Source organism: Fringilla coelebs, assembly GCF_963513975.1.
Source record: "Fringilla coelebs genome assembly, chromosome: 1".
Taxonomy (NCBI): domain Eukaryota; kingdom Metazoa; phylum Chordata; class Aves; order Passeriformes; family Fringillidae; genus Fringilla; species Fringilla coelebs.
Window position 1 is genome coordinate 146,518,379 of NC_140028.1, and position 24,222 is coordinate 146,542,600.

General features: G+C 41.0%; 1 protein-coding gene across 1 annotated transcript; it reads left to right on the forward strand.

Annotated features, from left to right (window-relative positions):
• Nucleotides 1-8,332: 8,332 nt before the first annotated feature.
• Nucleotides 8,333-19,647, forward strand: XRCC2 (X-ray repair cross complementing 2). Its single transcript, XM_084202115.1, has 3 exons — nucleotides 8,333-8,389; nucleotides 12,691-12,772; nucleotides 18,337-19,647. The coding sequence occupies exons 1-3, from the start codon at nucleotides 8,351-8,353 to the stop codon at nucleotides 19,050-19,052; spliced, it is 837 nt and encodes a 278-aa protein (XP_084058241.1). The 5' UTR covers nucleotides 8,333-8,350; the 3' UTR covers nucleotides 19,053-19,647.
• Nucleotides 19,648-24,222: the final 4,575 nt, after the last annotated feature.

Sequence of the window (24,222 nt, forward strand, 5' to 3'; positions counted from 1 at the left end):
GAAGACTCAGGCCATCATGGCTTATGTGAGTACAGAGAACATACAGTTCATGGGAAAAAAAAAGTGGTTTATATATTTTTTCAAATATACTTATTTAGAATTATTTAATATATGTAGAATTATTTAATATATTTATTTAGAATTATTTATTGCAGCTATATTTGAATGGCGCCTTACAAATTTGCTGCTTCAGTGAACGCTTCTGTCAGCAATTTATTGTGAGGGCATGTGCAGAAAATCAAGTACTGAAATAGGTATGATCACAAGCAAAGTGAATACATTTTAAAAATAGAGAAATGCTACTTATCCCAAAGTGAATTTTTGCAGTGGTGTCAGGACACAATGCATGTAGGAAATCAAAACACAGGATAATGTTCCCAGGCCAGGACAAGCCATCTAACCTAACAGAATATTAGATGGCTATTTTCTTTAACAAGGAGTAGGAGGAGGTTTCCCATCCTAGGGGAGTTTCAGTATTTCAAAACCCAAAGAGCAAAGTCTTGTACTCTAATTCACCAGTGAGCTGAGCTAACAAGAACATTTTTAAAATCCTTCACTTTAACTATGTCCTCCTTTCATTCAAATATCTTAGTGTATTTAATGCTAAGATCAGAAAAAATGTTTCATGGGGCAGTTTTCACACTCGAGTTGTTAACCTATGATGTCTCAGCAGTTCCAAAACACTTCTACCTGGAGATTTTGAAGATGAGATATCCATTCAATCCATTTTTATTCAGCCAAGAGAGTCCACAAGAAAATTTTTGTTTTCTGCCATAATTTATTCTCTGATAGGAGGACTGCAGATTGTTAAACTGTTGGCTGACTCAATTCTATGTTGCTCCCATGATCATCTCCCATTCTCGTGACAGAGCTACAAGCATGCCAGGGTGCAGGATGTCCTCTGCATCTCTCCACATGTGCAACTTCACAGCAGGTACTCCCAGGTGCCTTACACAAGAGATTCTCTGAGGCTGATGTAACATCCATTATGGATAATGCAGCTTTCCACAATACCAGTAGACTGAAAAGGCTCTGAAAAAGCCATTGCAAAGCATCTTTGATCCATAGCCATGGTCACAGATGTCCAGTTTGCACAGATTGGAACTTCTGAGAAACTTCTAAGCAAGGAAAACCCTACAGACCCAGGCAGGTCACAGGCAAACTCACCTGAGACTCTGCAGGCTGCTGTGTGGAAACGAGGATTGCAGAATCAGAGAAACAGGAATAAGCTGCTGAAGGCCACTTGAACCAACCTCCCACTCAAAGCTAGACTATCACCAACTATAAATCAAACCAGACATGGATTTATTTGGCTGAATAATGAAAACCTTCAAGGACCAAGATTTCACCACTCTTCCAAAAAATGTATTCCAGGGCTGTCCTTCTACTGAAGAAATTCTGCTAATGTTTGGTTTCATTCTCCCAAGATGAAAACTGTAGCTCTTGCCCTTGAATTTGCTCTGAGTTTCTACATTTCACAATAAGTTTCTGGTTTGTGTTGCTGCATGAGGTTATTCCGCTTGAGGTACCAGGCTTCACACACCTTACTGAATTCTTAAGGTCCCATCCACAGGTGTTTTCAGTCCCTCTGGACTGAACCTCTGTTGTTCAGGGTGCTGATCATTTCCCTTAGGTTAGCATCACACATAGGTTTTTAGAATTTGCATTCTCACTGGTCACAATGAAAATGTTGAACATCACCAGTCTTGGGGTACACAACTACTGAGTTTTGGGCTGTTGATAGCTGTTCTGCAAACCTCATGGTCCAGTCAGTTTTCAACTGATCTAACAGTCTGTTCATCCAAGCTGTACTTCCTCATCTTCCAGATAAGGATGCTAGAGAAGCCTTACTGAAGAGATAATGTATTACATCCATTTTCTCATCTTTTTAGCCAGTCATTTCACCATAAAAAGCAACCAGGCTGGTCAACAATTTACCTTTGGTAAATAAATCCATCCTCACTCTTCCTTCTCATTACCATCTTATCATTTGTGTGTTTCTAAGTGGATTCCCAAAGGATGTGGTCCATGAAGAGCAGACTTGAGCTTCAGGGGTAATGGCAAGGCTAACATCACACAACACTTTAATTTATTCACAGATATCCAGATGTTGGGGTATGGTCCTGCTGCAAGCACAGCAGTGCAGATGTAGTGATTAGCTCACTTACCCACAGTAGGACAGACTTGGTCACTTTACTCAGCAAGCTTCTGTGGGGGCTTGGAGCCATGGTGAAATCAGACTGCCACAGGAAACCTGTCTGCAGTGCCAAAGATGGGCAGTCACTGCAGGAAATGTACCCCAGGTCTCTCTGACAGATGGAGCTCACAGGCTGTTCAGGCTCAGCTTTAGGGATCTCTGAGATGAGAACACTGTCCAGTCCCAGTTTAAAGGCAACAGTCAAAAACAAGGCATTCCCTGAATAGGGTCTGGAGTGAGGTAAAAGTCTGGTGTGGCTTGAGCAACAGTTTATAGCCTTCTATTAAAACATACCTTTTTCTATTACTACTGGCAGCAGATCTGACAGTGTTATCTCACTACTTATATTTTATGCTTCCTAATTCCAACATATGATGGCACTTCACTTCCCAATATCCATTGACATTCTTTTGATGTATCTTTTGGACTGGTGCCTGAGCAGATTTGCAAATAGTTTAGTGCTCAATTTAAGGCTGAATATATTCCCAGAATTCCTTGTGCAATCAATTATTTATTACTTACAAGTGTTAAGATCAAAAAGAAAAGAAATAGATGTATATTCCATGCTGACAGGAGGTCCATGGGGATTAGAGAAAACAGAAACTTTAATGCTAAATTTGTGTAAAAAGGATAAAATGGGGATTCCCTAGTCAGTTAAAAAAAGAAAAGAAAAAAGAAAAGAAAAAAAGAAAATAAATGGCCTGGATTATACAGTTATTTTTCTTGCACACTTGAAATGTACCATTAGTTCTCTGTACCACATGGGCAAATTGTGGTTTCTCTTCACAAAGAAATACCAGTCAGCTTGAACTCAGTGCCAGCTACCCTGCTAGAGGATGCCCTCTTAGTAGTGTGCCTAGGGGAACATAAATAGCTAATTAAGATACTGATTCACTCCTATTGACAGGCCTAGGATTTGTGTGAATTCTTCAGCAGAGCCATAGTGCCTGCATGGATTCTATGGAAAACCTGGGGTTTGTAGGGCATCAACACTCAAGCAAAGGGTAACCCACAGGAGCAGAATTTAGAAAGATCATTCATACTTCATTGAACAGCACTGTAGAAGGCAGAGAACATTTTCACAAGCATGTCTGACTGAGGCAAAATTTGTTTTATTCCGATCAGTGAAGTATAAGCGGAGAGGAAGGTTCACAAGGTCAAGCACAAGACCTCTCCCTCCATGGGCTGCAGGTCAGAGCTCAAGTACTCAAAGAGAAACTTCATTTGTAGTCACTGCTGGCTATGAAAGTGGCTTTACAAACCACATGTTCTTCTCTGTAAGTCTTACTTACTTATTGCTAACCTGAAACTGTGGCCATAGACAAGCAAGAAACTACCCCTGGCTGGGCATCAACACAAACCCAGTCCAAGCAAGGGGTGTCTGACAACTTTGCAGTGAGCCAGTGCAGAATCATTCAGGCAGGACAGAAGGAGCTGCAAGAAAAGGACAATGTAGTAAAAAACAAAGATGAAGGAATTTCAACTGATGAAAGGCAAATAAGAAACCTAGACATAAATACAGGTGAATGGCTACACAGAGCAAGTTTATTTCTGATGTATGTCTGCAAGATGAAAGGTAAGGCAGAATATCCAGCATCTGGCCATGAAACTATTCCAGTCCAGGCTGGATTGTGCTCTGAGCAGCCTGGTCTAGTGAAAGGTTCCCTGCCCGTGGCAAGGGGACAGGAACTAGATGACTTTAAGGTCCCCTCCAAGCCAAACCATGTTATGATTCCATGTTCACAGATGCCAGAACTAATAAAGACCTGGACTTGCTGTTTCATGGCTAGCAGTCCAGCTACCAGTGTATTATTTTCTCTTTGTGGAGTTGTTTTTATTTTTTCAACAAAATTCAGGAACTCTATGAGCTTTTCTGAGGTCAGTGAAACTATAACACATTTGCAATTTAGGTTACTTATTTCTCAAATAAACAGATAAATGAGACTACCATATAGCCCAAATGCATCTAAAGAAAGTGGCAGCTCTCCAGGTAAAAAGAATCGGCCATCTGCTCTAAAAAATAAAAGCAAAAATCTAATAAAACCCAGTGACAGATCACTTCACTCATTGAGAGAAACTTGGAACAGGAAGGCTGAAATCAGCTCCATGAAACTGGAGGAGTCACACAACAGAGAGGTTGCAACTAATCTGATGGCATTCACTACATGGAGACTCAGCACACACTTTAAGTCTTAATTCTTACTACTACTACTACTTCTGTTACTGTTATTAATCCTTTTTAGGTCTGCTTACAGCTTTGAGATGGTCTTTAGCTGATAAACCTTTTGGGGTTTGAGCACTGCTACACAAAGGAAGAGATAAGACTTAACTCAAAACCTTTCTAGTTTATTTCTAGGAGTGATTATTTTGTGTAATGACTTTTGGAAGAGTCAGTTTGTCACCTTTGGAATGAAGGTATTTAAGAAACTGGACATTAATTAGGAAAACAACAATTGACTTTACTGAAAGAGTTTAGTTCAATTATATGAACAAACTGTTTTCAAGCTAGAAGATCTGTTTGGAGCTGGTTTGTGCTGGAATGTCACCCACACAAATCTTGTGAGGGAACATTAAGTGACAATACACTAAAAATTATGAAGCTTATGTTGGAGCAAATTCTCTGTGGCTGGGAAGAAAACCCAATCACTCAAAGGAGGAAGCATTTACATTCCAGTTTCTAAATTAGCTAATACTTAATTAACTATAAAAGTTTGATGTGTTTTTTTGCAAACATCCTGACACAATCTAACTTTCTTGTCAACATATTGGTTTTCTTCATGCTTTTCCCCCTTTGTTTAAGCTCTTACCTCAGGCCTTGTTCCAGGACAGGGTGTTAGTTCTTTAGACTGCCATCTAAAGTCTAATAATCAAATTCTTGAGGCTATTGCAGACCAATTGGCAATTTAAATTTAGGGCTTTGCATCTTAAAAATAAATTAAATGTTTATATATACAGTAGACTTTCAACATCCCTGGGGCATCTGAGCTAGTCCTTCCTTCTCCAGAACCCATCCCAGTTTCATTCTGCTGACTGAAATTAACAATAGTGAATGTATAAAGAAGCAAAGCAATTTTTAAAACTACAATAAAAAATAATTTTGCAAATCCTTTTCAGATACCTTCCTCTCTCGCACAGTCATTTTTCCTCACAACAATGCAGGTCTTAAACACATGCAGTGGAAAATGCAGGATCCCAGCATGGGAGATGTTTAAAATCAAGATTAGGAAATAGGAGTTTTCTCCAGAATACACATTTCTTAAAGACAGAGATGCTCACCCCTAGAGTGTGATCTTTCTGCTCTTAGGAAAGTCCTTGCTCCTGCTGCTCAACTGCTACTGTGGCTCCTGGGGCCCCCTCAGGCTCCCCTCATGCCAAACAAAGGAACATCATTTTCTGCCTGTAAAAACAGGAGCGCTGGGGCATGGAGACCCTGGATACTACGAGCTACTTAGAGCTGTGCTGTTTTAAGGAGGATTCTGCTGTTTGAGAAGGAAGAGTAAGGGGTGGGTGGGATCCTGTACTCCTGGATCACCCACTATCACGCAGAAACGCTCCAGAAAAATATGAAAGAATGAATCATAAATAAATAATTAAAGACATATAAATAGATAAATAAGCCCACCAGAAGCCCAAAAAATAGAGGGTGCAATTACAATCCTTGCTCTGCTGAAACCAATGGTAAAGAATTTCTTTCCGGACCTACGTTACTGTTTTTCTCCTAAGAAGCAAGGTCAATGAAAAGGTTTGCCATGCAGGGAGAAAAATAAACAAACAAAAAAAATAAAGATGAACTATGAGAACTACATAGACAGTTTTGATAAAATATTACAAAATATGGTAAGATGCCAGCAATGCTGACTGCTGATGTGCAATCTGCCTATCAGGGTGACCGGTGTATTTGATTTACACATTTCTAATTATGATATGCTAACTATTTCAAGCTATTAAATATCCTTAATATCCTTTTTTTTCTGCTCAGATGAGTCTCCTCTGTTTTTAACCTCTCGCTCAAATATTTGCTGCTTGATCTCCATTGAACTGTGATACTTCATTTTGCATTAGATTGTAATGCCAAAGCTGTGTTCAGCTGTGCAGTGGAAGAGCTCCCATAGAACCCTACTGGGACTCTCACAATGGTAAGTGATGAGCTAGGAGTGGGCTTCAGTCAACTGGTATTTATCTGTGCTGTATTTTTTATGGCTCTGAATTCAACTAGCAATCACTTTTTAAAAATTAGTACAACATCTTTAATTAGAGGACAAGAGCAACAAAGAACCTATAATTACCAAAAAAAAAAAAAAAATCTTGTGGTTGATGCAGTGAGTAGTGTCTTTGTCATCACTCTGCTCTTGGGTTAGGTCACTCTTCAGTCAGCTTCAAGGATGATCACCACTAATTAACAAAGCTTTTAAACTCTTCCAGGTGGCCCAGACCACTCAGGTACTGTAAGAATACTCAGATACAGAGCTCTTAAAGTTGTCTGCCCCTTATGTTGACTTCGTCCAAAACACAGAAGAAATACAAAGAAGAAACAAATACAAAGAAGAAACTTTCTTCAATACAATGAAACCAAAAGTATCATAGTTGCATTTTTGTGCCCTCCCCATGGCCGTCCAAGTCTTTCTCACCAGAGAACCCCATTCCATGCTCCTGATAATTTGGCACGTGTATCCATACACAGAAAAAGACAAAGACTACTCAGGCTGTGCAGAGGAATCATCTCCCTTATGTACTTTAATGAGCAGAATTAGGACTGGACACCAAAACTAGAGGTTTGAGTTGGGCTAAATCTGTCTGATGCCATCCATCTGGAGTTAGTCAAGTGACAGTGGCAGTGTGTTTTGTATTGGAGCTCTGTATTTTGGGCTGAAAGAGGGTTGAAAAAGTAAACAAAGCTAATGCCTTGCATCTGAGGTTAGATTTTTTTGTTGTGGTGCATGCTAGTAGAAACTCTTTTGTATAGACAAGCATGATTTCTTTGAAGAAACAAGGAACCCCACCACCAGTTTCTCCTCCTAACTGTAAGGACGTGCAGTATCACCGATAACCTCGCCAGACCCGAAGGGATGGTATCATTACTGCTCTTTGATATGCAGATCCTGGGAGCTGCTATTCTTATCCCGCTGGTTTTGCATTTAGCCCATGGAAAAAACAAACAGGTTCTCCTGTGTTCTCCCTGTGCCCATCCCTCTTGTCTGCCCAGGTTGCACAACTGCAGTGGACGGGCCGTGGTCTGGGAGGCGCAGGTCCTGCTGCTGACCACAGGCTGCTGGCGTGACCAAGCCGCTGACCATCAGCTCCTGCCTCAGAGCATCACACACCACGCAAGCCCCATTCATTCCTAGGACTTCTCAAAAACACTCTAAACCCCTTTTAATTTAAGCCATAATTGATAGCTGGCTTTGGCAAAGAGCAATTTCGCAGGCGTCAAGAGTTTAATGGCAGCCACGCGAACGAGCTTCCCTTGAGTCACAGCTACGCAGTGCCACCAAGGAGCATCCCCTGAGTCACACCAGCCCAGCCACCTGCTCCTTTCCAGCAGGAGCAGAAAAAAACCCACAGACACCTGTAGAAAGACAAGTCCTAAAAAATAAATAAACAGCTTGTCTCCTGGTGGAGGTCAGGTTCTTCTCTCAGGTAACTCGGGGCAGGACGAGAGGATGTAGTTGTAAGCTGTGCCAGGGGAGGTTTAGGTAGGACACCAGGAAGAATTTATTCTTGGAAGGAGTTATTAGATACTGGAATGGCAGCCCAGGGAGGCGGTGGAGTCACCATCTCTGGAGCTTAAGTGTTTAAGTGTAACACTGATACCCGGTTTAGTGCAATACAACATTTAAGGAAAGACCGGACATGGCCAAGATCAGCTTGGCATGGTGGTGTTCAGTCGTAAGTTGTACTCGATGACTCCAGAGGTCTTTCCCAAACTATTTGACTCTGTGATTCTCCTGGCCGTGTCCAAGGAATCCCAGACCGCGCACGAGGGTCGGGCGGGTGGGCGGCCGTGAATTGAGCCGGAGGCGGGACTCGAACCCGAACTCTGCAGGCCGCAGGCTCCTCCCCGCGTTCCCGGGGGGCCGAGCCGCGCAGGCGCAGAGGGCGCGGCCGGGCGGGGGCGCTGCGGGGCGGCGGCGGGCGCGGGGCCGCGGGGCCGCCATGGGTGACGCGATCGGCGGGGCGGAGTCGGGCACGCAGGTGAGGCGCGGCCCCCGCCCCGCTCCCCGCAGCCCCGGGCACACCGGCGGGCGAGACTGTAGCCAGGGGAAAAGAGGAGCGCTGAGCCTCCCCCCCTCACCCCCACGGGCGGGCGCGGGGGAGCCTCCGCGGGGCCTCCTGAGGGGGCGGTGCGTGAGGGAGGAAGGGAGGGAGGGAGTTTCGCCCCCGAAAGGCCGCGGAGGCTTTCCCGCTGGATTTCCCTCGGATCCAGGAGGGATCGGGGTTCCCTGGGTCCGTGTTCTGCCTTTGGGTCGGGATGCGGGTGGATTCCTGACGTGGGCGCTTCTTGGTTCGGGCGTCTCGATAATTCCTTTACAAATATTCCCTTCGCGCTCCCCTCCCAGGCGTTGGAGGGGTTGCCTAAGGAAGAACTGTGCGGAAGGTTTCATTTAAAGGTCTCTTCCAACTTTATGATTCTATAAATAAACATTTTGTAAGGTGGAATTGCTTTCCCCCTCTTTAGGAGAAAGAGGTTTGAGTTTTGGGATCTTGTGTTGTTTTATTAGGGTTTTTTTTCCATTTCTGCATGTTTTATTTGTTAGAAACTTCCACTTTTGATCAGCAACTTCATTGCTAGGAGATCTTTGTGTAACTATACCAGAATATGCTGAATAGTTCACATAAAACCGAAAAGTGTGATAATACTTATTGTTAAAGCTCTGTGTGGTTTTTAGTGGGACTTGGCCTTTTAAGCCCTTTTGACACTTAAAAAAAAATAGTATCAGATGTCCACTGTTGACAACTAGAGATAAATTAAGGACATGAGATGTGCTCTTTGTCCAAGGGGTAAATGCATTTATTTGTCCACGTGAGTGGTGCTGACAGGGAATGCTCATGGCATCAACTGCCTGCAGTGGATGGATATCCAACCTGGAACAAGGGAGGAGTTGGAGACCATTGGATTAAGAAAAGTCAATGTGTGAATACAATGTCCAGACAAAAAATGGTAAAAGCACTTTAAACAGAAAACACTTAATTTAAACCAATACTTCTTTAAATAGTCTCAAGCATAAAGTCAGATTTTACTGAGTTACACTGGGACCGCAGTATTGTGCTTTTATTATTGAATATAATTAATATAACAAATTAGAACTTCTTGCAAAACACCTTTGGTTTATTACAATAAAAGTAATGATAAATAGCTTTCATATGTCTTCATGCCCAAAGTTTACAAAAGCTCAATCAGAGTGGTTATAGTGGTTGAGAATTAAATTTTGTCTAGTACTCGAGATAGGTTTGTATGTGTAAATAGCCTGTAGGTTAGCTCACAGCCTCTACCAGAACTGGAGTATTTAATTTGAATTTCTTTAACATTTTAATGAAGTAATCTCTCATTCCTGACAAGACCTACGTGTGTGCTTGCATTGATGCACAGCTCTCTTGAAACCAACAGAATACGAGCATGTCATGCATTAGTCAGTGGGACTGTCCATATGCATATTTGTTTATTAAAAGGAAAATAAATTATAAAAGGCATAGCTGAAATATTTGAGTCCCATCAGCTGTGTCATTATTGACATTTATCCCAGCTGCTGCTGAACTTTTGCTGTACAGCTTATTCTCTACATGTAACTGCACATCTGTGCAGTTTCTTGCTGGCATAATTACATTTTCAAAGAATACCTAAGAGTGAGGAGCTACCACTAGCAGGTTGCTAAAGGGTGGTGTTATATGTAACAAAAGATGAAGAGAGGCTTATGGAGGAATAATTGAGCACCTACACTTTGATTATAGAATCAGAAGTCTCTAATATGGGTTTTGAAATTGACTTGGGAATTTTTTCTAAGCTCTTCCCACTCCAAGGTTCTCTCTAGGGGTGCTGTTCTGCTGTGTTCTGTACATTGTCTGTGACAAAGCTTGGGACACCTGACATCCTCCCTCCAGATTACCCTTTACATGCTGGAGATTTCTCCCCCTCATATTCCAGAAGAACACGTGAGGAGGCAAAATGGGAAAGCCTCCCCTGGAGCAGAGCCAAGGTGGCTCTTGCTGGATTTGGAGCAGCCTGTGCTGTCCCTGTGTAATCTGGGCAGAGGTGAGGGATGCCTGTGTAGTGTCTCATCTCAGCTTTGCTTCCTTCACTTCTGCTGCACTGTGGACAAACCTTTGTGAGAGTTGAAGGAAAATTGTTGGCTGTTTCTGCCAGGAACCCCGTTGCTCCCAGCATGGCACTAATGAGGCAAGTGCCTTTGGAGATTCTGCTTCAGAACTCGGAAGTAAATACAAGCTTGATAAAAACACAGGTGTGCTATCATCAGCAAATTACCATAAATTACCTTTATGAGCAGTGCTCAGAGAAAGCACCTGTAGTTATTTAAAATTAATCCATAAACTTGTCATTTAAATAATGGCAGATTCATATTTAAACGATAGTGATCAATTCACTCTCTCTCAGTAAACTTAAAGGGTTGATAGTCTGAGAGGACACAGGGGCTCACTCTACCAGGAAAAATAAACTGCAGAGGATATATTTGTTAATGTACAAATTAATTTAGAGCAGGAGGCTGCAGCAATGTGTTTAGGCCAGCAGTAATTGTGACTGCTGGCCCCAGCAGTGCCCATCATTGAGCCCCTGTTATCCCTGTGTGCTGCAGCAGTGCTTCCTCTGCTGAGAAGTGAAGAGCATCAGAAAGCAGCAGCCTGTGGTGGTTTTCCTCTTTTCCTCAACTTCCACTGCTGACAAAGGGGTGAGGGATTCCTGGTTCTTCTTCCCAGTGCATGCAGCCTCTCCTCGCTGGTGGCCAGGCCCTGGCAGCTGCTTGCACAGAAAAGCTGCACATGCAGGGTCTGCCAAGGCCCTCTTGGTAGTTGAGAGCTGCTGGTTTATGTGCCCCAAGTTAAGTTCCTGTATTCTTATGTATGTATGTCCATCTGGATTTTTGCTTTGTCCGGATCATGGAACCCTGCTGATTCCCAGGAGTTCACCATGTGTTTTGTGCTGCACAAATGTGTGAAGTGTAATGGGAGGATCTGCTGATCCAGAGCAAGGTCAATTTGAGTGGTTTTTTTGGCCCTTCAGAGGATGAGTCAGAAAACTCTCCTGGATAGGTGTGAAGAGGCCAAGGCAAACACATTGACATTTTGTTAATGGAAGGGACTCTTAAAATGTCAATGAAATGTCACACTTAGATTCCCATTGTGACCACTTGAAGCAAATTAAGGACCATTTAACGGGGTTTTATTTTACTCTTAAAGGCAAAAACACACACAACAGTTTAAAGAACTTTTAAGATCATTCAGAGCGAGTGTTGCTCATCGATATGACAAGGAGGAAAGCAAGAGAAGGCAGCAGTTTTTTGAAGGTGTGTGCTCACTGCTCTTTTGGTCTTGAGCATGGGATAGAACTGAACAGGATTTGTTTTGTTCAGATCTCTAAATGACAGCTGGGTGTCTTGGAGAATGTAGTATTTAGCACCAGGGTAGATGCTCTGGTGACACTGAGCATCCCAATAATGTCCTTTCTTATGTATGGGAATACATGTATGGAATAGCAGCTCTAGTACCAGAGAAAATGTTCATTCTTGCTTTACACAGTGTGCCAGAACTACTAATAACACCGGTTTTGTGAATACCTGTCTACTTGCTATGCAAATACCTCTCAATTTAAGAAACTGTCCATGATCTTTGAAGTAATTAGTTTTACAATGGACTTACTTTACGAGGGGCTTTGGAGAACTTGCTTAACAAATTCAAGCTTGCTTTAGGAAGGTTCTTGCAGAGCCACTGGTGACTAATTACTTTTGAACATTCTTAATCCATACTCTGTTTGAACAAGTAACTATGATATAATAGGATTGTAGCCCAGAGGAGTCCTGTGTAACTTTTCAGATGAAATGCACATGGTTTTACTTAGAAATGCTCAGAGAGGCTGGCTCGGGGGATTGTTGATGGGTAAGGTTTCACCTCTCAGCCAGTATTTTTTTTTGAGGTGATGGTTGTTACAAATGATGGTCTTTTCCTTTGTTCTTTGGAATGGCAGCACTGCTGTGTACTGGAGGCGATCCCTCTCACTAATGTCCCTGAGCAGCCTTTGCTTTTTAAACTTTATTTTTCCTCATATCTCCAGTCCTCACTGCCACTGAATCTGTGTGCTTGTTGTTTGTAAGGCTGGGACCTTCTGTTGCATTTCCATATGTATATATGAAAATACTTTTAAAATCAGGCTAATCTTTGAATAGGACTGTCATGGAAAACTGTCAGTTCTTAGAATCCTTTAAATTTGTGTCCTGAGGTTCATTATTTAAAGTTAACAGTATGGCTCTTTGTCTTGTCTTTAAAAGCTGCTTGCACGACTTGAGGGCAGAAGTTCTCTGAAGAATCTTGAACCTTGTCTGTTTGCTGAGGAAGGATCTCCTGTTCATGGTAAAAATGTGTCTTCATCCCATTTATGGAAAAATGTTCATGTAGAAGTATTTTCAGAGATAAGCATAAAAGTAAATTATTTTGCCTTAGATCAGCTCTAATTGTTGATGTAGTTTAATGCAATCTAGATAAAATGGAATAATGCAAAGTCACCCTTCCAAACATTATTAAATAGGCCTCAAAACCTACTTTATGCATATCAAGACACAGGTGTAGGTGCGTAAATACCAAGCATGTTGGTCAGTGTCAGTAGTTTTCCTGCAATTTGTTCTAGAGTCTGTCATTAAACCTCTTTGTTTGTTTTTTTATCAGTGGTCTAGACAACCACCACAAAGTCATAACTGCAGAAATTTGCAAAGAACACGAGGTTCAGTAAATAGAAAAGAGTTCAGTGATACAGAGTTGTCTGGGTAAATTAGGATAAGGAGCATGAACAAACAGTATTTTTCAATGAAGCCAAGTCATCAAGCCATTCAGTCTTGACCTGAACAATCCTAAGTATACTTGGACTAGAACTTCATAAACAATTCCATTATGGCCATAGGTACTAATTAGTTGGATGAGTTCACAATGCAGGATCAACATGGCTCATGGAGGCCTTCAGTGAATGAACAAGAATTTCAGATTGGAGAAGGGATAACCTTTCAATGACACCAGTACAAGAAATTTTAAGATCAAGGATGGGTATTTTAATGAAAGAAATTAGTGAACTAAACAGAAAAGAACACACTATTCAGGAAATCAGACTGATTTTCCATATTGTGTGACATTTCATGAATTTCACAATGGAAAAGACAACTCTGATTGCACAGGACTAAAAATATATATGAAAAAAGGCATACGAGTGGCAAACTGTAAGGATCAGTGGTGAGGTACTACTGTAGTGGAATTTATGTATGAGTGAGTGGATTTCATAGGGCAAGTATGTGGCTTCAGTGGTTAGCAGCACACTTACCTGCAGTTTGAATTCCCACAAATATGGAATGTTCAGAATAAAGAGCAGAAAAAGCAATAAAAAGAATCAGGATAATTGGATGAGAGATGATGCTTAGTCTTCAAACACAGTCACTGTGAGACCCTTTGTGTATTGTTTTGCAGCACTAGAAAACACATGTGGGCTTTAGCAGTATATGATTCCTACCCTGAAAGTTTCCAGTGTGTCATAACAATGATAAAGGGTGGAGAAATACTGCTAAGCCAGAGCAAGTACAGCACAAAAGAATATTTAAATACTCTCATTTCTGAACTGCTGTGTTACTCACAAGAAGAATTAAGGACCAAGAGTGAAATTAGTGTATGCTTCACAAGACTCTCAAATTCTTATTTTTTTTTTTAGAAAATGAGATATTACTGTATTTTTTTCAAAACATAAATATTAAACAATCTTTTAGTCTGGATGTTTGGTATTTTTTAGTCAGCTTTACACACAACAAATAAATGTTTGAGACTGAACTGGCTATATACTGGTCAAACAGATTTTAAGACATTTTCTTGGGGATTCACTGACTGCCCTTGCTGCAGTCCATAGTGTTACATAATTCCATGTCAAACGATCTGCTTTGCTCTTAAAGCTTTATAGGTTGTTCATGTCTGTCTGAAGACTGTTCCAGAACCTTAGTTCTAACATGGCTGGAAACCTTCTAAAATTCATCACTGGTTTCTCTGTGCCAACAGAGTCATTGAGCTTTTGAAGCACTTGTATTTTTCTTCTGCTTCCAACAAATGGTATCAATTATTACCCATATTGGTCATGCTTTTTGGCTGACATTAATGAAGCTGCCTAACATATTAGCACAGCCCTTTAGCTCTATATATATAAATGGACTTCACCTTTTATTGCATTTTTGCTTTGTCTTTTAATACCACAGTATTCATGTGAGGCCATGTGTTATTTTGATGTGTGTTCACATTATTCAGTCTTAAATCCCTGTTGAAGGCCTACCTCTCCATTTGTCATGAACTTGACTTTTAGTGTGTCACTGTGGAATTCTATAATAGGTTGCCCATGAAGTCAATACTGAACGGCTCTTCATCTAAAATGCTGTGATTAAAGCAATGCAAAGACCTAAATTATTCTTTTTTTCTGATGAAATTTAAACCAAACAAATACATGAAGTTTCAATAAACTATCCAAAGGTTACGTTTTAGGTAAGTGTTCATAACTTGCATGTCAGGGTACTGTAAAATAGGCACAGGTAATATAGGTATTAATGTGATACTCTAACCACTGCTTCTAATTATGATGGACTTGCATATTTAAGAGCACATAAGTACATTAATTACATACCATTTAAGCTCTTCTGGAATGGAGCAAAAGTGACACAAGCATTAAATAATCTTCCACTATTGCCAGTCATATTTCCCCTGTGCCACTGGCATGAAGGTGTGGGTGTCAGTTGAAGGCTCTGATGTTCACCAATTGCATGACACCCAACATTAACTTGGAATAAATATTAGGCCTTTCTACTTCACTTATAAATGGTATAAATGTTAGTGACAGCTTCTGCACAGTATTGTAAATGACCAGCCTAGAAACTTCAAGGTAGCCTACAATGTGAAACACACAAAGTTATTGCTGAGTGTTCCAACAGCCTGTTTGTATCTGCAGTGTCAGAAAATAGTTTAACCAGCATTTTCAGGTGGATTGATTACAGACAAAAATAAGGCTCTTCTCATTCAAGACATAACACCAAACTGTTGACCAGTGTTTCAGTTAAAAATATATTAATCTTACATAAATATTTACATTTCTTCAGCATCATTTAGTTTAACCTGCCTGCCCATTCATAGGAGTGGACTATAATTCTCTTTAGTCTGCCCATAATGAGCCAGTTCTGGCTGCCCTGAGCCAGGCAATGTGTTCAGGGACTCCTTAAAACCTAACTCTTGAATTCACCAGTGCTGAATTTCATGTGAAATCACTCTACTCATCCATCTCCATCTGTTAAATCTTCACAAACTTAAGTTTTTATTAACCCAATTAGTTTGTCTTCTGCATGTTTTGCCAAGCTAATGGAACATTCATCTACTGATATGTTTAATGTCTGCCAACACCAATTCTAATAGAAAAAATTCCCATTAATTTTCTTCTATGTTAAAGTGCTGTTCCTGCTCTCTCTCTCAGCCTGTTCTCATCCTGTGACAGTATCTTTTTACTAATACTCCTTTCAAAGTTGTTTTGACATTAATGGATGATGCTAGTCATGATCACTCAGTTTCTTCTGTGACCTACTGTCAGCATGTCAGAGGCTTCTTGAAAACGTTGTTGGCCTCACTTCCTCCTTTGCTGTGTCATGGCTTGTCCTCTCTGATCCAGAGAAATGAATTTCCCCCCTTATCTTACTGTAACAGCCTGGTTGCTAATTCAGTGAAACCCTACATTTATAGATGTTGCTATAAATGGCTCCTGTTTTGCACCCGTTCTCCTTGTGGGCAGCCTCTTGGATAATCAGGAAGGCACAGAAATCCCCAGCTCTTTTGAGGTTTTCTTGCAGTCCAAGCTGTTTCTGTTTGCAGAGTAACTCAAGTGTCTTGGTCTGACTACAAGGCAGCTGTGGATCTCTTTCAGCAATGTTGAACAAACTTTGAGGGGTGCTTGGCTTTCTTGCCGATCACATTTATAAATCTTCACCACAAAAGCCTCTGAGAATTATTTTTGTCATTCAACTTCGAATTTTTGCTTAAATAAGTTTTATTACTTCTGCCAGTAAAAAAGACCAACTCATCCAGTGTCATTCTGCAGCACACAGACATCCTGCTAGAATGTCTTCAAATGGAAAAAGTGAAGCATTTATTTCCCAGAAGAATTTTGGAATCCAGCAGGTCATATTTTGCTGTAAAGGCAGGTGAAGCAGTATTGCCTGTTGGCCCCACTCAGTTACTGGTCTGGATTCAAAAATGCCAGTCAGGGTGGCAGAAGTTTTGTGTCATAGCCAGTGGCAAAAGATACGCTTTGTTCCTTATCAAGAGCTGCCTTACACAATTGTTCTAAAATACTGCAAGAGACAAAATAGGAGGGAATGACCTACCCAGCACTTTTAGGAGGAGCTCTTGCTAGCTGGTATCTCACCCTGCCAGGGTGTGGTTATGTCTCTGGCACAGGCTATGTGACAGCAGAGCCACTGGCTGCAAGTGACAGCGTCGGGCACTGTGACCTCTGCACAGGAAGAGAAAATAAAAACTTATGTCCCAGGATGTGTTATTATTTTTCAGCTCAGAAGTGAGGGAGCCATTCAGAACAGCTTAATAAGGGCTTGGGAGACAATCAAGCTTTTTAATAGATTTCAAAGGATCAGAAATTCGTATAAATGGTATTTCTGAGTGTCACTGAAATGGACAGACTTGTCACATCAGGTGTAAATTGCTTTTAACACTTGCAAAGGGAGAAGAGCTTGGTTTCTGCTCTACCATCCTGCTCCCCTGATCCCAAACTGCATCTTGATGTTGTAGGCACTTGTGAATGAGGACATCCTCTAGAAGTTGAGCAGTGACTTGAAAAGCCCTGTTAACTCAGGCAGGCACAAACATGTTTAAGGAAAGTTGCAGTTAATTCTCTACTCTCACATCCCCCTATGGAAAGCTGTTATGCCATTTGCACTTGCCAAGGCTGTGGAAATCTCTCACCTTCCTGCAATTACAGTGGTGTGATTCTCCTTACTGCATGTGGTTACCCTTCTGCCTATAAAATCCAAAATGTCATAAATAAATAATCCAGTTCCCAAAATTAGAAATTTATAAAGAGCAGCTAATGAATTAACTTCTTCTAGGGTCTTTCTCTGGTACAAGACATCAGAAGACTTTGGATAAGGCTTTTGAGTATCTTGCATTCACATCCAACAAAAGAACTGGTTTCCTAATGAAGCGTAATGCTGTTTTTAATTAACATTTTAAATTTTTATGATATGTATTTTATGACCCACATGGATGAGGCAATTAGGCTGAATCCTTTTATGAACAGAGATCCTTTGCTTCAGACAGTGGCCTTGCCTGGAGTTGAAGGAATCCCTGAGTCTCCCTTGTCAAAAGAAGCAGTTTCACATTATTATCACCACAGGAGAATATAAGTGCCAAAAAAAATTAGTGGTATTCTCTTCACCAGTCACAGATTCCTGCAGGAATCTTGTGACATGCAGCATGTGGCATCTATGTGAAGTGACCTCTAATATGTCAATTTTTTTTTGTTTTGTCCTCTGCTTTGTTATTTCTTAATTGTGTGTGCATAGTGTAGATGGTTTCTTAGCCACTTTTGTGTGGCAGCTTCCTCTTCTGCCTTTATCTGCCTGTAATGATATAGAAACCTTTTCTTGATGGAAGTCTCCTAGATGGTGCTGGCAGAGGCTTTCAACCTTTGTTCACAGTTGATTAACTTCACTTTAGAGGCCTTTCTTGAAAACTGAAATATCTGTTGGTGGACGCTAACCAGGATTTAAACCATTTTATGAATGTCAAATAAAATGCATTTCCCAATTTGTGGGACAGTGAATATTGGTTCAGAAAACACTTGAGAACCAACTCTGGGCTAGAAATGCTCTTACCTGACAACGTGCTGCTTTGTTTCTGAACAGGAGATGTTATTGAATTCCACGGCCCAGAAGGAACAGGAAAAACAGAAATGCTTTATCACCTGCTAGCCCGCTGCATCATTCCCAAAGCACAGGGAGGACTGGAAGTAGAAGTCATGTTTGTTGACACCGATTACCATTTTGATATGCTCCGTCTGGTCACCATTCTTGAGAACAGACTGGAACAAGGGACAGAAGAAATGATAAAGCAGTGCCTGGGAAGGCTCTTCCTTGTGAGCTGCAGTAGTAGCACTCAGTTACTCCTCACTCTCTACTCTCTAGAAAACCTGTTCTGCGCTCACCCCTCGCTCTGTGTTTTGCTTTTAGACAGTTTATCAGCTTTTTATTGGATAGACAGAAGCAATGGAGGGGAGAGTCTTACCTTGCAGGAGAGGAACCTGAAGAAATGTGCTAACTTCCTTGAAAAGCTTGTGACACAGCACCACTTGATCCTCTTTGCAACAACACAGACACTAATGCAGAAATCTGCAAACTCTGCAGAAAGCTTTTTACCTTTAAAACTTCCACATGAAACTGATACAGACTACAGACCATATCTCTGTAAATCATGGCAGCAAATGGTAACACACAGGATGTTTTTCTCTAAGCAGTGTAATTCTGGCAACAGCAAAGGTTTTACTGTAGTTTCTTGCCACCTCAAAAGAAACCAGATAGTGAAACGTTCATTTAGTGTTGCAGAATGTGGAGTTCAGTTTTAATATCAGTTTATTTTGTAAACATTTATTAAATCCTGGTGCTTAATGCCTGATTAGGTCTAAGTACCTTCTCGTAACTTTTCAACTAGCTGGTTGTTGCTGGTTGATAAATAATTGTTGTCACCATTTTCTTGAAATTCAGTGAAGGGCAGGGAATAGTAAAAATTTTTAGTTACTTCAGCAATTCCTTCCAAACTATAGAGGACTGTTGACATTACTTGTTTGTGCTTAATCAAGAAAATAGTAACATTAAAAAGATGCATTAAAGTCCTGTTATCCTTCAGCAGTCTAACCTATGTGGCCAAATGCCTGTTGGAATTTCTGGGTCTTGCTGCTTTACACTTCTCCTCTTCCAAGCTCCAGAAGTAGGAGCCTACTTGTCTGTGGCAGAGGTTGCAAAGAGGCCTGAGTTCACACTTTATAACCATTGGCCTTGGTTTTTCCCTGTAGCTTTGGGCATAAGAAATGACAGTTTTGCCTGAAGAAGAGGATTCATTTTCACAGCCTGTTAAATAGTGGTGATCCTGACTGTACTGCTTCTCCTGGCTCTCTCTCCATTTACATTAGCAGGTGCTCAGAGGAGCAGGGATTGCAGTTTTTCTGACCCTTACAAATGTCTGGCATTGAAGAATCTTCAGCTATTAAAGAAATAGAGGCCTGGTTTCCATAACTGAAGGAAAAGTAAAGACTTAGCTCTGGGTACCTGTGAGTGCTGCATGCAGCAAACAGTTTAGTTTTTGGAAATAATTAAGTGCAAGTTATGGGGTATTTTGGGAGGGGAGGGGTTTTTTTGTTGTTGTTGTTTTTCATTTTTTAAAATGATGCACAGACTTTTTTCTCTGCCTTTCCTCATTATTCCTTCCCACTTCTTTCCCTTCCCCAGTCTCTCTAAGAAATCCAGGAATGCCACGCCCCTGGTCTTTACCAATATGTATTTGCCACATGTAGAACATTTGTGTGCAGGATTTGGCATGTAACATGTTGCAATTCTGGCAAAGAAGATTTAGAACTTACAAGAAATGCCCTACAGTTCTGGCAAAGAACAACACATTATTTATGAACCTAGAGTGCCCTTTGAAAGCTTCAAAGTACTTTACAAGAAAGAAAATTGCACACAGTACATTATTTAATACAAAAACTTACATTAGCTTACAAATTCAAATTACTCAAACAAGGGGGAAATACTTCTCATGGCGATGTTTGTTCAGTCATGTTGCACAGCACGTTTTATAGTTTAGATTGAAGAGATTATTAACAAAAATGCATATTAAGAAGAAATATCTATCTCAGTATCTTTTTGAGGAAGGTGCTTAAAAAACTCCGTTGTGAGACACTTACCTTTGAATTTCCTGACTTCTGAAGCAGCTTTTTCAATCTGAATGTATGTCTGGAATCCCAGCCTTGTATAGTTCAGTTACCCTCTTGGGTTCCACTGTGTCTGTTCGCAATGAGTTCAGTTTAATTATTCTTTCTGTGGGAAAACTTCCTTTTTTCCCTTCTCATTCTAAACCTTCCATCTGATCACTTCTTCATGCCATCATTTCTTTTACTCTGACACATCGGCAAACTTTGCCTTTTCAACATCCCCCCAGAGCTGATGATTTTATAGAACGTCACTTCATTTGTGCTTTCTCATCCACCAGCACCAATATGTATTTTATTTCAAAACCTGCATAAATACACAAATACATGAAAAAAACCCAAACCATTCAGCCTAGAGTGGACCTAAGTTAGATAGTCTACCATGAGTCGACACATCCATGATGAAATATGATAAAGGGCATTATTCTTTTTTTTGTAAAAAAGAATAGGAAATTTCAAATAGAACTTGAGAACTTTAAAATCTGATAATCCCAGGACTATGTAATTTCTACTAGAAAAAAAATCAAAACCAAAAAGCCCCCCTTTCCATTGGAGAATGCAACTCCACTGATGATTAACTTCTTCATAAAATCATACTTGCTTGAGAAAAAAAAAACAATGGATATGTTCTGGCATTCCCATCTGGAAAAAAAAGCTTTTATATTCTTCGCAATGTAGTTTGTATTTTGCATTGTACTATAAAAGAAATGCCTAAATTGAAATGAAGCCAAAGTTCTAGTTGATCAAAAAGAGCACCTCAGGAAATTTTGAAATTTCCCAGTTTTATTTTTACTTTGAATGCAGACAGATTTTCTTAATTCTCTGGTAATTGTAATATTCATGCTCTGCACATTTGTTTTAGCTGTATAGCAAGCCTGAATTTCTGAGGTGCTGAGCATCTGCATATCCCTGTAATGCTGCAGGAGGGATAGGCAGTGCATAATCTGGGAGTTCACTGACCTCATCCTCTGCCAAAATCATGCCATTTGGAAAAATGAACCTTTAGGATACAAGTCTCAGAAAGATGCAGTGATAAAGAACATGGAAAGCAGCAATTTTGTTTGTATCTTAATGCTCTGTGGGTATTAAACATGGGGTTTGCCATTTTTTAAGAGGAGAATTTTCCAAATTTTGTACTAGTTGTAGTTATTGGAGACTGCAGTCCATACTTGTGAGCCAGGAACCGTGTATGAAATGTAGCATTATACCTGGAATATTCTGTTTCATGCAGATTCTCCTCTTTCACGCAGATCTGAGGTACCTCCCTGTCTCCAGCCCACTGTCTCACCTGGGGTGCCCTGAGCTGCTGCAGCTCAGTCTCCCAGGGAGGAAACACATTTCAGGTTGGTAGGTCTGGTTTAAATCAGCCCTGCAGAAGAGCAGGGAATCCATGTATTCCTGAACTCTGATTTAAGGTATTTCTTAGAAATGAAAATCCTTTCATGTCAGTGCCATTGTTCTTCAACTCAGGGTGGTATTATTAAGGCTTTTGTAGATGCAGGAACTTTTTACATTCCTTAGAATTTTGTTTGTTGTTTCATATGCAACATGGAATTAAAGCAGCAAGCTTGAAATAAAGAGGAACTAGTTCACCCTTTCCCCCATTCTTTTCATAACGAGAGGGCTTCTTAGCAAAACTAAATTAAGGTATTTTGCAGGTTTTATATTTATTTTCTACTATACTGGTATTTCTATGGACACCTGGAAAGAAAATGTTGAGTTTTATATTCAGTTAAAAGTTCTTTGTATTCCTAGGCTTTTTATAGAGCAAATAAAATACAAATAACAGTTTGCTTGGTTTAAGTTTGCACTTGAACATAAACTTCAAGTTTCCTTTTTCTTATATAACTAATCTCAGAAACTTAATTTTTCCTGGAGTTTGGAAATGGGAGAAAATAAATGTTCTCCTGTGGAAATATACCTGCAGTTGTGTTTTTGCTGGAGAGTAATGGACAAAGGAAGAAGAAATACTACTTTGATGGCAGCTGTATAGAAGCCATCTGTGTCTGAAGAGGAACATGACTTTTTACTTTTCTGTGGCTGCTCTAATAAAATGTCTCTTGAACCTCTTTATTCAAATACACTTTTGATATGCAAGTACCATACTGGGGCGATGGGCGACATAATTTTGCCATAACCAAGCTTGATGCCAAACTCAAGACCCTCCTCAGCATAAAGCTGTGCCACAGCACCAAACTCCTGCTGGTGTAGGAAATTGCAGTGAGTTCTCCCCCGTGTGAAAGCTGCAGGCAGGTGCAGTGTGTCCAACAGCTACAGACCCCTGCATTTGGTAAAGAAGGGAAGGCACTGGGAGGGCTTGGAAGACTTTGGCCATGGAAAAAAATTTCAGACAGGTAAAGGAACGTGAGTACAATGCATGTGCATGATCTGGATGGAGAAATGATGCCCTGCAGCAGTTTCTGAAATCAAAGGTCTGGTCATCCCTGTGTGTGAAAGAAGACAGCAGAGTTGCACTGGGCTATGAATAACATGGAGCAAGACAAAAGGGCCCATGAACTTCACTGACCTGTCTGGCATGGCAATACTTTCAAAGAGAAGGTTGACTAGAGTGGGCCTGTATGTTGTTCCCACCTGGGAATATGAATTCCACTATGTAGATGCTTTATAGCTTATTTATAATGAAAATATAAAACTGCTGCTCTGGACCCAGGAGGAATTAAATGTAAAAACAGACTTTTTATTTTATGTTGGGGTTTTTTTTCCCTCCAGCTCTAGGCACCTTCCCAGCAGTCAGCACTTAGCTCCAGAGCACTCTTGCAGCTTTCTGTGGCAGGAGCAAGTTTCACTGAAAGTGAGCCCTTCTCTCCTTTGCTGAGGGTTTATGTGCACTCTTTATTACTAGCACAGACTGGACTACCCAGACAGGGAAGCTTGAACCCATGTGACACATCAGTTAAGTGGTAAGTAGCTGTGGAGGCTTGATTCTGTTGGCAATCAGGAGTAATGTCACATTTGAGTGGATGATTTTGAAGAAACAGGGCTGTGACTTCATTTGGGAAAAGTCTGGCACTCTTCCCTCTGCTTTCCCACCCTGCTTTGCATCGTGCCCCAGCCAGCTGGTCCTTGTACCTGTGTGGGCCCCAGTGCTCCAGGAGAGCGGTGACAAGATGTCACCGCCTTGCCAAATGCTGGTGAGCAGCCATGTTTGGATCTTGGCACTCTCGTTCTGCAGGAGTTGGCACAACCACTAGAGTTAATTTAAACCTTTTGCCAGGTTTTTTTCTCATACATCCCGCTGGGCCTGTGCTAAAGACCTCCTAGCCGTGGGGGAGATAGGAAAAAGAAGAAATCTTGGGGTTTGAATATTAAGGACAAGATTTTAGGCCATTGCTCCAAAAAGAGGCTAAGCAAGGCTGTGAGGTTCCTGCAGTGGCAGACAGAAGTCAAGGCCCCAAAGGTGGCTTGGTAAAGATCAAGGAATGGAGTCTACATCTCCTGTCAAGGGATAAATCAGGATTTTGACTTAGAATATCTGCACACTCTCACACTGCTGATGGAGAAGACCATGCTGTGGTGGGCAGTGCTGTCTCTGAGGCACATCTCAGGCTCCATCACTGACAGTTCTGTCTCCATCCCAATAACTCTGTGAGGAGAGAGAAGGGAGGCTGTTTGGGAAACTCCTCAAGGCTTTGCTGAAGTGTGGGAAACAGGAGAGCCATTTGGTCATCAAAAGCTGGCAGACAGAGGACTTTATTTCTCTCCAGAGCCTGTAGAAAAATGCCCATAGTAGCAAAGAATGGCTTTGCTAAAACCAGCACACTCTCAAATGGTCAGGGGGTTGCCGGAGCAG

Coding starts and splice junctions, on each gene's coding strand:
- XRCC2 (XM_084202115.1), top strand. CDS start 8,351: ATGGGTGACGCGATCGGCGGGGCGGAGTCGGGCACGCAG. Junction 8,390..12,690: donor GGGCGGAGTCGGGCACGCAG/GTGAGGCGCGGC, acceptor TGTCTTTAAAAG/CTGCTTGCACGACTTGAGGG. Junction 12,773..18,336: donor GGAAGGATCTCCTGTTCATG/GTAAAAATGTGT, acceptor GTTTCTGAACAG/GAGATGTTATTGAATTCCAC.